Source organism: Drosophila teissieri, chromosome X (assembly GCF_016746235.2).
Source record: "Drosophila teissieri strain GT53w chromosome X, Prin_Dtei_1.1, whole genome shotgun sequence".
NCBI lineage: Eukaryota > Metazoa > Arthropoda > Insecta > Diptera > Drosophilidae > Drosophila > Drosophila teissieri.
Genome location: NC_053034.1, coordinates 16,699,192 through 16,712,772, shown reverse-complemented (window position 1 = coordinate 16,712,772; position 13,581 = coordinate 16,699,192). Strand labels below are relative to the sequence as shown.

At 45.6% G+C, this 13,581-nt stretch overlaps 1 protein-coding gene across 1 annotated transcript in view; it reads right to left on the bottom strand.

Moving 5' to 3' along the window:
* The window catches only part of LOC122623840, a 44,276-nt gene extending 30,949 nt beyond the window's left edge, over window positions 1–13,327 (bottom strand). The window contains exon 1 of the mRNA XM_043803195.1: window positions 13,262–13,327. Coding sequence (XP_043659130.1) covers window positions 13,262–13,298 — 37 coding nt within the window. The 5' untranslated portion in view covers window positions 13,299–13,327. The remainder of the gene's footprint in view (window positions 1–13,261) is intronic.
* Window positions 13,328–13,581: the final 254 nt, after the last annotated feature.

Genomic DNA, 13,581 nt, shown 5'->3' with positions numbered 1-13,581 from the left:
TGGGAGAAATTTCCGAATTAGTAAGAGGTTTAATTTCAGTCCGAAAATAGGCAAAATGCAATTTGTGCAAAGTATCCTTATAATATCTACAACTCCCTGCCTATGAATGCGAAACTGGGTATGGGGGCAAACTTTTACTCGGACCACAGGGCGAGAAAGGCTTTGGCATCTGGAGGGCTCGAAGCTCAGGTGTGTGTCATTAAGATTCTCCCACGCATTCAGTGTCAGGTCTGAAGTGGCCGCCTGGCCAAGATCTCAAGCCCCCAGTTGGCCCCTAAAAAGCAAAAACAAAAGCGAACAACAACAACAAGCAACAACCCAGCAAAACAAAGGCAATTGGACCTGGTCTGGTTCAGATCGCGTTGGCTTGCTTTGCTTCGGTTTGGGTATGAGTATTGGTATGGGTTTGGATATGGGTTTGAGTTTGGGTTTGGGCTTAAGTTTTAGTTCACCTTAGAGTTCTGAGTCGCTGGGACCGGTTTTGCGGTTCTTGCGGCTCTCGTTGCTCTTGCCGCTCTGCTGTTTGTTTGTTTGTTGCAATAAAATGAAACGTAAATGAAATCTATTGTATTCCATATGAATAATGAGACAATTTTAATAATTTATAGACAACTTTCGGTTAACCGCAATAAGCTGAGCCCCAGACTCCAGGTGAGACAATGGCCAAGAGCTGAAGATTCCGCATCCCCACCGCAAAATAAAAAAAAAACAAAAACAAAAATGAAGAAAATAAAGAGTTCGATGATCCGACAACTCGGATATGGATATATATATATGTATATATAGATCTATAGTGGTGTATATATATGTAGGGTTTCTCAATCTGTTTTCGCTCTATGCAGTCCATCGTTAGCCGTGATAACAAATCGCGATTGGCATCGCTTCCGATCGATCGCATAGACAAAGGTGAGAAAACTTTGGCCCTGAGGTCTGAAGCCTCAAGCCTCAAGTCTGAAGTCTGTAGTCTGTAGTCTGTAGTCTGTAGTCTTGGAAGGTCTGGTAAAGGGATGGGTTTCGGGAGTGGAGCGTGGACCATTCATTCATTCATTCATGCAACCAGCCAGCCAGCCAGCCATCCAGCCAGCCAGCAATTCATTCATTGACCGCAAGACCCGCAGGCCAGGCCATATAGCCGATCGTTTGTAATTGTATCTGTCGCAGCAATAAGTCAAAGTTGTCTTGACTCCCTTGCAAGTTGCAACATTGCCACTTGGTAGCTCTCGGGAGGATTGAAGAAATAAGGTAAGATGCACTCGCATGTGGCCCGTGGTCCAGGGTCTCAGTTACATTGCTGGTTACACGATCCCCACCTCGATTTGCCTTCTGGTATTGTTTTATGGCTTGGCTATTAGCCGCTGGCGATGACGATGACGATGGCAATGGCGAGGAAGAGCTAATCTCCGCCAGCCACAGGTCGAATGGTCAGGAGTTCCGTCTGCCGGCAATTAAATGGCTTCAGGGCACGGGCGATGCCACGGGCACCTTTATTTATAGGTTGCATTGCGGTTACTATCTGGCAAAACGCGAATGCCAACGAAACGAATTTTGCATCCCTGGGTGATTATGGTAATCGATTCTATTAACTTGGAATTCTCTGCATGAGTTAAATAGAAGTATTCAAGCTGACATCTTTAATATCATTTATACCTTTTTGTTGCTTCAAATGTAATATTTGAAATGTTCTTTGAGTTATGCACACTGAATTCCTGAGCACATTACTTCGTTTGCCAAACCACTCAAGACATGGACTTACATTTACCGAAATTGCCGAATGGGCGGAGTCCCAAACCGGACTCACATTCGCATATATGCATGTATACACATGTATATACATACGTATATATAGCACACATCCCCACTGACCGCTCAAGCCCATTCGTCCAGTTCCAATTCCAATGCCATCTGAAACTCAAACTCAATCGCCACTAGTCGCCGGGTTTTTTGGGTCCCAACCCCGGGGGCGTTATTCGCATCCCTTGTGGACAGCACACAACTCTGGCCAAAATCAATAGCGCCCCAATGTCGGGTTATGTTTGCTTGTAGGGGGGTTTTTCAGTGGGCTGCTTTTGGGGGTCCTTTCGGTGGTTGGGTGGCTGGATGGTTGCGAGGTTGGGTGTTTGCTTCTAGATTGGAGCAGCGCAGGTCCTCTCGTTCGGACTCGAACTACAAGTGGAAGTGGAAGTTGAAGTCGAACTCGGACAGCCGGATGCTACACTTAAACGATGTGCAATGCCGATGAAGATGAGGCAAAGTGGGTGGTTCAGGATGGTTGCCATCGTCCAGGGTGGCTCGGTTGTTCGGTGGCTCGGTGGTTCTGCAACTGCTGGCGGAGAAACCGAGAAACCCGCCAGGGACAGACGCCGTCCAAATGTGGCCGATGACGTTGATAGTACACGTTCCAGATGCACATACATACATATATTTGCAGCCGCTGCTCCTGCACTCTCCTCCTGAAAGGATACAGATACATATGTGCTTGGGCTTGGAACTGCAGGCGAGTCCTTCGAATCCTTCCTCCCCAGGGCAACAATAAAAAGTTGAATTTTGTTGATTTTATTTGCCGGCTAGGAGGTTTTTGGTATCCAGCTACGTAGGACACAGCTCCATATCCTCATCCTTGTACGTTCCTCATCCTTTCTTGCCGGCTGCCTGGCAACGGTTCTCCGGGAATCGCCCAACTTGAACTTTATGCGCTGCGGCTGAGTGATTCGTGTTGGAGTCGAGTCGAGTCGAGTCGAGTCTCCTCTTTTGCTACCCAAACTTATATCCTCACAAAAATGGACCTTGGACGTTGTCTGGCGGAGAGACATCGACTCCGGACTGCAGGACTCCATTTCCATTCCCATTCCCGTTGCCATTCTGAAAACAGCTCGCCCATCGAACGCCCAACTCCATCTGCAGATGACTAGATAGCACGCGTCGTTTTTGCCACTTATTGGACAGTCTCCAGTATCCTGGATCCAGGATCCGAGACTCAGACTCAGACTCAGGACCAGACTTCCACCACAGCCTCCGCTGCAGCCGAGGATGTTATGTATTTGCTGTCCATGTTACCCCACCGATTGCCAACCCAAAAAAGGGGGTTTATGGCCAGACTGCTGACTGCAATTTGGAGAACTTAACCGCAACTGGCAGCTGAAAGGGGGCTGCCACGGAGGGGAGGGGGAGAGGAGGGGAATCGGGAGGAGCAGGACACCGCAGGGCAGGACACAAATTGCGAACAAATGAAAGTAGCGAAAACGTTCGACTGGAGCGGCGAATCCACTGCACAGCAAGAAATTAATGACCCGATTTTAATTAGGATTTTTGCGGCTCCATTTGAAACAGGGATTATTTAATTAAATATTTTTAATGCTCTGCATTTATGTATTCAGCTGACTTAACTATGCACCTAGCTGAGACGTTCAGTTAGTCTAAAATCATAAAAGCTTCTGAAATAAGAGCACAAAAATGCTCAGTGTCTTTCTGGTTGTACATGTGTTCTTCTGCCGTGGGTCTTAGCCCAGCTTCTGTTGCTGTTGCTGTTTCGGTTTCTGCTGCAGTTTCTGTTTCAACTGCCTTCGACTTCCGCTTGCACCTCCTCTATTTTCAATCTTGTGCCATCAGCGGGCTTCGTTTTTTCGGCAGTTAAACTGGAGGTCAAGAGGGCACTGTAAGCCATGAATCGCACCAATCTGCTGACACATCCCTCTGCTCTTCTAGGCGATACACGTTGGCCATTCCCTGGTTCCTTGATGGGAAGTTGGAATATTATTCTCCAAAAATAATTTAAAACAGTACCACATTATATTTCTTGGTATTTACTTTAAAGTTATTGAAAGGCGAAGCTTTCTTGTTTCCATTTCTTGAGTTTCTTGTTAGCCATTAGCTGTTTGCTCTGCACTCTTTCCCTTAACCCTTGCATGCCCTCACTTAACCCACCAGCGGGTCTTGCCTTCTAAGCCAGTCACAGCTGCCATATTCAAATATGCGGTTTGGCACTCTTCAATTTACAACAAATCGTTCAAAACAACAGCAACAACACCATAAATCACACACATTCTGGGCACCCATGCACACACGCACATGCACATGCACACATGGGGATAAATGCATACATATACATATGTGTATGTAAATAGAGTGAGTTGGATCCTCTGCTTGCATTTTCTTACACACAATTGTCTCTTTTCTTTGGCCTCGCACAATGCAAAAGTGGGCGGTGCAAAAAAGGGGGGGCGGCGGTGGTGCTGGGTGCTTTTGGCCTTTTGTGAATTGGTGTCCAAGCGTTTTATGTTTCAATTATGCGCAACTTGCGCCCAACAATGGCGCTGCCCCCGCCTCCGCCTCCGCCGCTTCTCCCTTCAAATGAGGCTGCAAAAGGACGAAGAGACCAAAAGGATCCACCACCTTCATCATTTGCGCTCCTCCGCTTCCCTTGGCTTTCCATCTTTCACTGAATCTGTATCTGTAGCCGTACCCATGGCACTGTCTGTGTGTTTGTTGATGCATAAATTCCCTCCACACATGCAGGCACATCACTCATACGCACACGCACACGCACACAAGGAACTGTGTGCTTTCGTCCTGCAGGAAGTTTCCCATATGCTATGCTCACAGAAGGAAGAGGCCCTTGCACTTTGTTGCCCGAGCTCTCCAGTCTTGGAAACTGGCCAGAACCGGCGGCTAAGTTGGCAACAACTCACCAACAGTCCAACGGGGAATTCAATTAGGAACCTCCGACTTCCCGAGGTCAGCACAACTCATATTTTTTTCTAACAGCAATTACAAGGAATTCAAGTTGCTGTACAGAAGCAATTGAAAAATATGCATTTCTTGTATAAGTTCACAAGTATATATTTAAATACAGGCAAGTTCCATGGGGGTTTTTGGACCCAGGCCGACTCCTTTGAATTGCGATCATGACCAGTCGAGCACTTTAACCCTTTACTTCTTCAGCCAATCAAGTTTTGGGACTTCAAGCTGTGACTGGAACTTAAAGATGTAGTTTTCTATACATACATATAAACTGTTTATTGTAATACGTATTTGTTGTAGGCATACGAAAATGGCGCTTTGACTTTCGAGCGTGTTTTTTTAGTGTGCGTGGAGCAGGGCAGAGCAGAGCAAGCTGCGCAGTCGCAGTCGCAGTCGCAACAGCAGGCAAAATCGCAAAATCTCAATCGAAAATCGCAGACGATGACGATGCTGTGGCCAAGCCCAGAAAGAGATGGGGCGACCGGGCAGTAGGTGGGAGTGAGCGGGACAGAGGACGAGAGACCGCTGGGCTTGGCCCGAGTTTTATATATACGTTTTTTTTCCCATTTTACGTTGGCTTTATCAAGGTCTGGCCAATCAAAAAGTCCAACGACACAGACGCACACGCCAAATGGAGAAAGAGTGGGCAGATCTCTAGAGAGAGAGAGGGATATACCGTGAGCGAGAGAGATAGGCAGACGGGGAGACGAGGAGAGCGTGAGAGGGGGACAGCGGCGATCGACAAACAGACAGGTGTGAAGCAGTTTTAGCTTTTCGCAGTCAAGACAATAACAAATATCGTAATACAGTTGCAGATAAGGCAGCACGAGGGTATTAAAAACGGGGTAAGGTACTAGTAAACCTGTTGTTGTTGGGTTTGTTGTTCCCCCAACCGATATTCTCCATCTCCCTCGCTCGCTCGCTCACACACCCGATCGCCAACGAAGACGCCACCGATCGACACGAAGGCGAATCGGGCCCGAACCGGTACGAAAACGGTCAAAAAAAAGCCAGAGCCACAGCCAAAGCCAACGCCAAAGCCCCAAAGCCCCCAGTAAATAAGTTATCAGCAGAATTGTAACTGGAAACTGAATGAATAAATAAAAAAAGGGGAGGCGTCAACAAAAGCAAAAGCCAGCAAAGCGAAGCAGAGCAAAGCGAACGGATAGCAAAGATCAGAGCGCGTCTTTGGGGATCGAGGAGAGAATCTACAGAGAAAGAATATGATTGTCTTCAAACTTATGCTATAGGTTTAATATTATACAAGGATTCCCCTTTGCAGTTCTGGACTTAGGATGGTGTTTGTGTTATAAACTATAGCAAATTTAGCACAATATATAATGATCTATTATACTTTAAATATTTACATGTTTTTCGTTAAGATCCAATGAAAATATATGTCATTCCATTTTGAAACAAATCTTTTAAAATGTAATATTTACAAGTTTGAAACATTGTTTTCTGTGCAGAAACCGTTGATTGGACACTGCAGAGAGCCACTTACGCACACCAATAGAGAGTGGGCTGGAAAACGGTGTAGAAGTGGTAGATGGGGGCCTGCAAAGAGGGCCGGGAAAGAGTTGGGGAAGAGGTGGGGAGGCACAGCGAATGGCGAGCAAGCGAATCGAAAATCGAGAAACGAGAAACGAGGCAATCGAAACGCAGCAAAACGCACGCGTGCCCATGGAAAATAAAACAATGAAGCTGCACTTGAAGATGGGGAAAGGAATAGTTGGAAGTTTAAAGATCTACAAACAAGGATTTTACTTGCTTATTGGTAATAAAAAAACCATCCTTTTATCAACATGGTAAAATAAAGTTGTAATACTTTTAAAGACTACAGCTTTATTAACCCCAGAAATAAGGCGAGCACTTTATATGAAAATCTCCGCACATCCCACTTCCACCCACAGGTAAAAGTCAATACTCCACGGCTCCTCCCTCACAAGTTCTTTCCATTTTTTCCACTCCCGGGGGAGGGATATCATCCAACATCGTCCAACGCATCGCAGCCATCCCAGCTGCATATCCCCTTCGATGACTCTGGAGCCAGCTCCACTTTAAGGTGTGCAATGCAATGTGACAATGGCATCTTAATGATAATAATTATGCTGATAAGATGCGTGGGGCGCTGGGAGAGAGAGATGATGGGGGAAACGGGATTGGGGATTGGAGATTGGGGAATGGGGCATCCATCCAAGCGCTGATATAAATCGCTGGCAAACGGAAATGGGGAGTGCCGTGGACCTAAAGAACCATCGCATGCATTTGAGGTGGGGCCCCTACCGCCCCCCCCGTTTTGAAATCCCTCTGGGGACCTCAATCTTTACGCTCAGAGGCCTTTGATTGATTTATTTATTTGTGCCGGGGCAACGCATATACGGATTTTGGATTGGGATTCGCATCTTGGTTTCGTTTTAAATCGGTAATCATTGAATTAAATTATGCCGGGGCGAAACACGAAATCAGGGACGGGGGAGGGGGCAGGGGAGGAGACCAAGATTCATCCAACCATCCATCCATCCATCCATCCAACCATCCATCTGGAGGTACACATATTCGTCCAAGCCTTTTGGCCGCACCCACACCCACAACCTGGAGACGACAGCAATCATCGAGGAGGAGTTGGTCACATGCCAAAATCATCCAGAAACAACAGCAACCCAGCCAGCCAGCCAGCATCCCCATCTCCATCTCCATCTTCATCTCTATCTCCAGCTCATTGGCTGTGAAGTTTTTATTGAATTCGCTGCCAAAACACCCACATGGCCCACGGTGTAGAATCCAAAATCCGAGATCCCAAATCCAAATCCGAAAATTGTTACCAATATCTGAGGCTACAGTGTGCTATCAAATTATTAACCTATGCTAGTAATTCGAGGTAATTAAATATTACTTTATATATTTAATATTACTTTGAAGTGCAATAAGTGCATGGCATGGCTTACAAATAGTTTCTTAATATTTTACTGTTGTTGTAACCTAAGAGAGAAGCACAATTGGGGGACGCACTGTACTCCGCCTTATAGATGGGTGTGTGCACCGACTGGGTTCGACTTCTCGGGGGATCGGAATGGAATGGAGGTTTCGAGGTTTTGGAGGTCCGGCAATCCAACGGATTGCGTGGGCTTTGCATTTCCAATCTGCTCGTTGGTCGCCCGAGCTATTTATAAACGCAATGAATGAGCAAACGGATCAATGAATGAGCTAGTGCGCTGAGCCAGCAAAATAATAATTGCTTGGCTCAATTAAAAACAAAGAAACGACGCAGACCAAGACCCCATGCCGAACCTATTTAAGGGGGGGATGGATGGGGGAGGGGAAATGTAAAGACAAAAGACCGTCAACATAGAGCTTTGGAGGCTTCTTCGCGCTTCCTTCCTCTGTGGTCTTTGGGTTTCTTCGGGTTTCTTTGGATTTGTTCAGATTTCTTCAGATTTCCTTGGGTCTCTTCAGGCTTCTTTGGATCTCTTTAGATTTCTTTGGGTGTCTTTGGGTTTCTTTGACACTGCGTAGGCGCTGCCAAGCCCGTGGATCTTAATAAATGACTGCCACGGCCCGAAACTAATCACGCTGCAGCTTCCCATCGTCGAGCAGACCCCGCCCATCTTTTGCGCAGCTGAGTTATTTGATCTTGGCCTAATTTATGCGAAATAATTATTTTATTTTTTATCCAGCAATCATTTTTTCGGTTTTTACCCGCTTTTCTTCAGCTGGGGGGATCTTCCGCATTTCCGGTTCGCTTTTGGCACGTGCTGCACGGGGATGGGCGAGCAGATGTGCTGCTGGCTGGCAAAATAGTAAACACAAAACAAGCCGAGGAGGAAAACCCATTGAAATTTTCGTTCGCGCCTAGGCAAATTTGTAGCGCGTGCGCAGGCAGAAAAGGGGGCGGCGTAGGGCGGCGGGGGCGTGGCAGGATACTCCACCCCATCATCACTCACAGTCAGATGTTCGCCTTCGAACATTTTGCGGTTTGTTTTGCTCGCCGGCTACGCGTTAAATAGAAAAAAAGCAAAAGGAAAAAAAAAAACAAACAAAAAACGCAAAGCAAACGAAAGAAAAGAGAGGAAAAGAAATCGTGTTTGCAGAGACACAAAAAGGGGGGAAAATTGGAGGGTGGCGCTTTAACTATGACAAAGGTGCCAAGTTCCGCCGCACCAGCCAGCCAGCCAGCCACCCTCCGTTCGCCATTGAAAGTGAAAAGTTTGCCAAAGTGCGGGGCGGGACATCATAAAAAAGTAAAAAAAAAAAAAAAACAAGTAAAATATAAGAGAAAAACCGGCACACAAAAAATCGAGAAAAATTCCGAAGAAAATGCGCGTCAAAACAAACGCAGGCAAAAGAGTAAAAGATTCATTAACTTGTTAGCTTCTGTTTTAAGTCATTTTCTGGGATTCCCCGTTTCTCAAGGTTTCTTTTTTTTTTTCGCTTGTTTGCTCTTGCTAGAGGTTAAGTATACGCCAAGTTGGCTGGCCAAATAAAATAATTATACGTGAATTAGGGAGAATTAAAGCTTGCAATTTGCAGCACAATGTCAACATTTTGAAATATTTGCTTTTAGATTATTTTGCCTCAACGAAATGGTGAAGTGTGGGTATACAAAATTACTACAAGATCCAAGATAAAGAAAACAAAAACAAAGTAGTAAATACTTATTCGATTTCAATCACAACTTTATGGCCTGATTGTAAAGTGTAAAACCCAAGTCCGAAATGCAAAACTGGTTACTGAAAGTCAGCGAATAATAACGAAAGCATTCACACTTATTCACTTCATGCGCGCTTTATGTGCCGGTGAAAAACTTTAAAAATTAAAAAAGTCGGCAAACAAAAAGCGAACAAAAGCCGAAAAGCGAGTGGAAAACAAAGGCGGGTGCAAAACAATTCAGTGAAATATGAATGCACAAAGAGGGAGGACTCCCAGCTTCCCAGGGCAGCGAGGACACACATACAGGACTCTCAGGACTCTCAGGACTCTGCCAGTATGCCATGCAGTGCAGGGCTGGCCAAAACGGATGCACCTAGCGAGACAGTTTGGACCAAGTCCTGCGGATCAGAGTTTCCATTTCCAGTTTCAGTCGCCGTCTGATTCTCAGACTCGCCGCAGCGGAAGTAACTCGCTGAGCGCTGTTGTGGCTGATTATGCTGCCAGTGGCAGTAGGGAAAAGGGCTCACAAAGGGGCTTTAGCAGGGGGCAGCAGTTTTCAGTGGGCTTCGTTTCCAGTTGGCTTCGGTGGGGGTTTCATATGTGGGGGGAGGGGGGCACTGGTGTCTGGACCATGTGAGCGACGCTGGCGTCTCTCCCGCTGAGCAGCCCAGAACGGGCCAGTTTCAATTTATATCCGCCATGTCCTTGCCCCCCCGCGCGCATTCAAATGCAGCAGTTTGCTACACCGCAAGAAAAGAAGGGAAAGCTCAAAATGATAACCCAAACTGTGTATGACATAAATCAAAATCCGTATCCCAAATCAATTATAAAATTATAAATGGAAAATAAGAATAATAGAATGTAAGAACCTTAGAAGAAATGGTCTGATTCGTTTGCCTTCTGTTTTACAGATACAACTTTAAGGTTTTGGGTAGTAGTTTCCAGCATATATTCTCATATCAGCGAGCAGTTTAATTATACATAAACACCAGAGAGTTGGCATTCAGCCCGGGGTCATTTTCCCCCTACCCCTACCCATACCCATGCCCATACCCATACCCCCTTTGGGAGCCAACATCCAAAACTGTTTTGGCCGCAGCTGGACAAAAGTTTGACGTCCACATGACGACACGTTGACACTGCGGGTGCAGGACCCTCGGGGAGTGGGCGGTTTCCGGGGCGGGGGTATCGGTGGCAGGGGCACCGCTGTTATTTGTTATAACAATTGCAAACGGCTGAAAACGCGAGGAGGACGTTGCCATGGCGAACAGGAGCAGGATAACAAAAAAGGCGGCAGCGGCAGTGGCAGCGGTCGCCTGGTCGGTCGGTCGCTCATTTAATGGACACTGTTTGGTCGATAATCAAATTAAAAGAAAACCCAGGTACAAAAAAGGCCAAAAGCTAAAATTGGTATGGCAAAAAAGAAAAAGGAGCAAAGGAAAACAAGGGCAGGCGGCAGGCGGCAGGCAGCAGGACGGCCGTGAGATGTCCACCCATCGATGAAACGTAAATTATCAAGCTCCCGGTCGGTTGGTCGGTCGGTCGGTCAACGAGGGGTTAAGGGTTAACAGCGGGTTAAGTGTGGGCACGTGGGCAGGCGGGCAGGGCAGGTGCAATTGGTAGACCCAAAAAGCGTGCCGCTCGATTACCGCTGACCATATATGAATGAATGCTGAATCGAACCCCGTGTCCGCGCCAGGATGTTTGTGCAACCAAGCTCAACGGTCTGCAGGATATGCAGGTATTAACTGGCCGACAGCTGAAATTGTATTGTTTAATCGAATATTGCAATTGCCATCAATTCATTGATTAGTTAGTTATTCTGTTGGGTTCAATGCTTTTACTTTTACTTGTCCAAGTTTATTTACATGCTCGAATTGGAAATACACTTATGGCATGGCCCAGAAACCAACTCCAATTAGACTGTCTGTCAAGTTTTGAAGATCTCCCGACTTTTCACCCCTCTGGTTGGTTTTGGTTTTTTTTTGTCAGCTCCCACCCACTTTAGGCACTCTCAATAACTTGTTGTACATGAACATTGCGACTTGTTCTCGGAAATTACTCATCAGGCCCATTGTCCCACCCTACAGCACCCCCCCCTTTAACCCATGTTTCCGATAAGACGTGCACCGCCCATGGGCGGCATGACGAAATGCTGTAAAACTCATAATGTTGTTTTTGTTGCTGGCGGAGATCAAAAAGATTCCCACTGCCACGAAAAATGTCAACAAGCGCAAAAGAAGAATCGTAATGGTTGGGGTGTAGAATACAAAAAACAAAAAAAAAACCGATTCGAATTGAATCGAAATTGAAATTGTAGCAATTAATTATGATAGAATGGATATTGGCGGGGCGGGGAGGGGGCACAAAAGAGGCCTAACAACAGCAATTTTGGGGACAACAGATATCGATAAGGATGGGTACCACCACTCCAAGTCCGATGCTCTCCATCTGGAAACAAGTCCAAGCTCCGATCGTCAGCAGTTAGACCTGCTCTTATCACTCTCTATAGGTGGTGTTACCTGGAAAAGAAGGGCGGCAGAGCCACCCCGCTTTGTTGGTTTTGATTTGTAAGACAAATAGACCGAAAACGAAGAGGAGGAAAAAAAAAGAAAAAAAAAAGAAAAAAACCCCAGAACAGCAAACAACTTTGCGAGCAATTAAAATTGTTTGACGACATGGGGATGGGATCGAGAGGGGCTCTTGAAGAACAACAAAAACTGTGGATACCTATATAACTGGGGAGTGGGCAACTGGCCGAGTCAAGTGCGTCACTGTCCACTCGCTCTGTGTCGCTATCTAGATAAGATTGATAACACTGCTTGCTCATTCGGCAAATGGAAAATCTGTGCAAAAAAACGGGCCAACCGGGCCCCAAAAAACGAGCGAAAGCAAAAAAAAAAAGCAGAAACGTTATGACTTTATGGCTCGGGACAATCCATATTATAACAATGATATGGCCAAGCCATATGAATGCGGCCCGCTATACAAGCTTTATGACTTTACGGCCCTGATTTCCCTTTGAACTAAGCCGTTTTCCGTCTCCACACTCGACCAACGTCCGAGAAATCGCAAAAAACTCGTACGGAAATTTCACGGAATGACCAGGCGGAATATAAAAATTAAAGCAAATCTTTCCGAGCACCAATTGCCGGAAAGTACAGCGAGTAATAACGTAAAAAAAAACCTCAAATCTGAGAAATCATTGCAAAACACACCTAGGCGAGTTCTGATTTAGGTATGGCGATATCGCGGCGATAACTCGACTAGATACAAAAAGCGACAAAAAAAAACAATAAGGAGAACTTCCATATGGCAAATAAGATGGGTGCGGGTGTACGGCGGAGGCGTGACATGGCCTACTGATATGGCCTGACCACACGGCACACGGCTAACACATCCTCATTGTCTGGCAGGTGGAAGGCATAGAGGCATAGATGTGTTCTATAGAAATGTCCAACTTTTTAAACGGTATCTACGTGGAATATTTACTCTTGTATGAGCTTTAAAACGAAACATTCAAGATATAAAGCTTTATAACACTTATGTCTTAATAAATATTACCCAACTGAAGATCATAGAAAATAAAACACATATTTATCCACTTACTTTAACTATAAAGTTATGGTTCTTAAGTACAAATCAAAGACGTCTTAAGAAGTATGAATAAAATACATATATGAGTTCGAAGGCGATCCCAAAAATAATCCATTTCCAAGTTTCTTAGCCCATAAAAATTGCATCAGCACCTGACAAAAACATCCATCAGCTGTTTGCGCTATGCCGGTAAATGAAAAAAAAGCCCAATTGGGAAATCCCTGCTGGAAAAGTTTTTCCCCAAACTTAAAGCAATCCCAATCCCAATCCCACTTACCTTGTGCAATTCGAACCGCGGGCATTTTAATTCTCATTTTTGTTTCCAGTTTCCGAAGGTGTTTCAAAACTTCGCAGACACAGGCACACAAACCCAGCGAAGGGCAATGTCCTGCCGATCTCCCAATTCCAACTGGGATGCCAACTTCCAATTGGCCTACGTTTATAAAGTTTTTCAAGTTATTGTTTCCTTTCTTCCTAGACCTACTCTCCTTGAATTATGTATTTATATTGCACGAACCTCGTTTTTGGTTTTAAAAAAAAAATCACACATTCACCAATTGGAATCTCTAGCTTTTAGTATCCTAATCAGACAGCTTC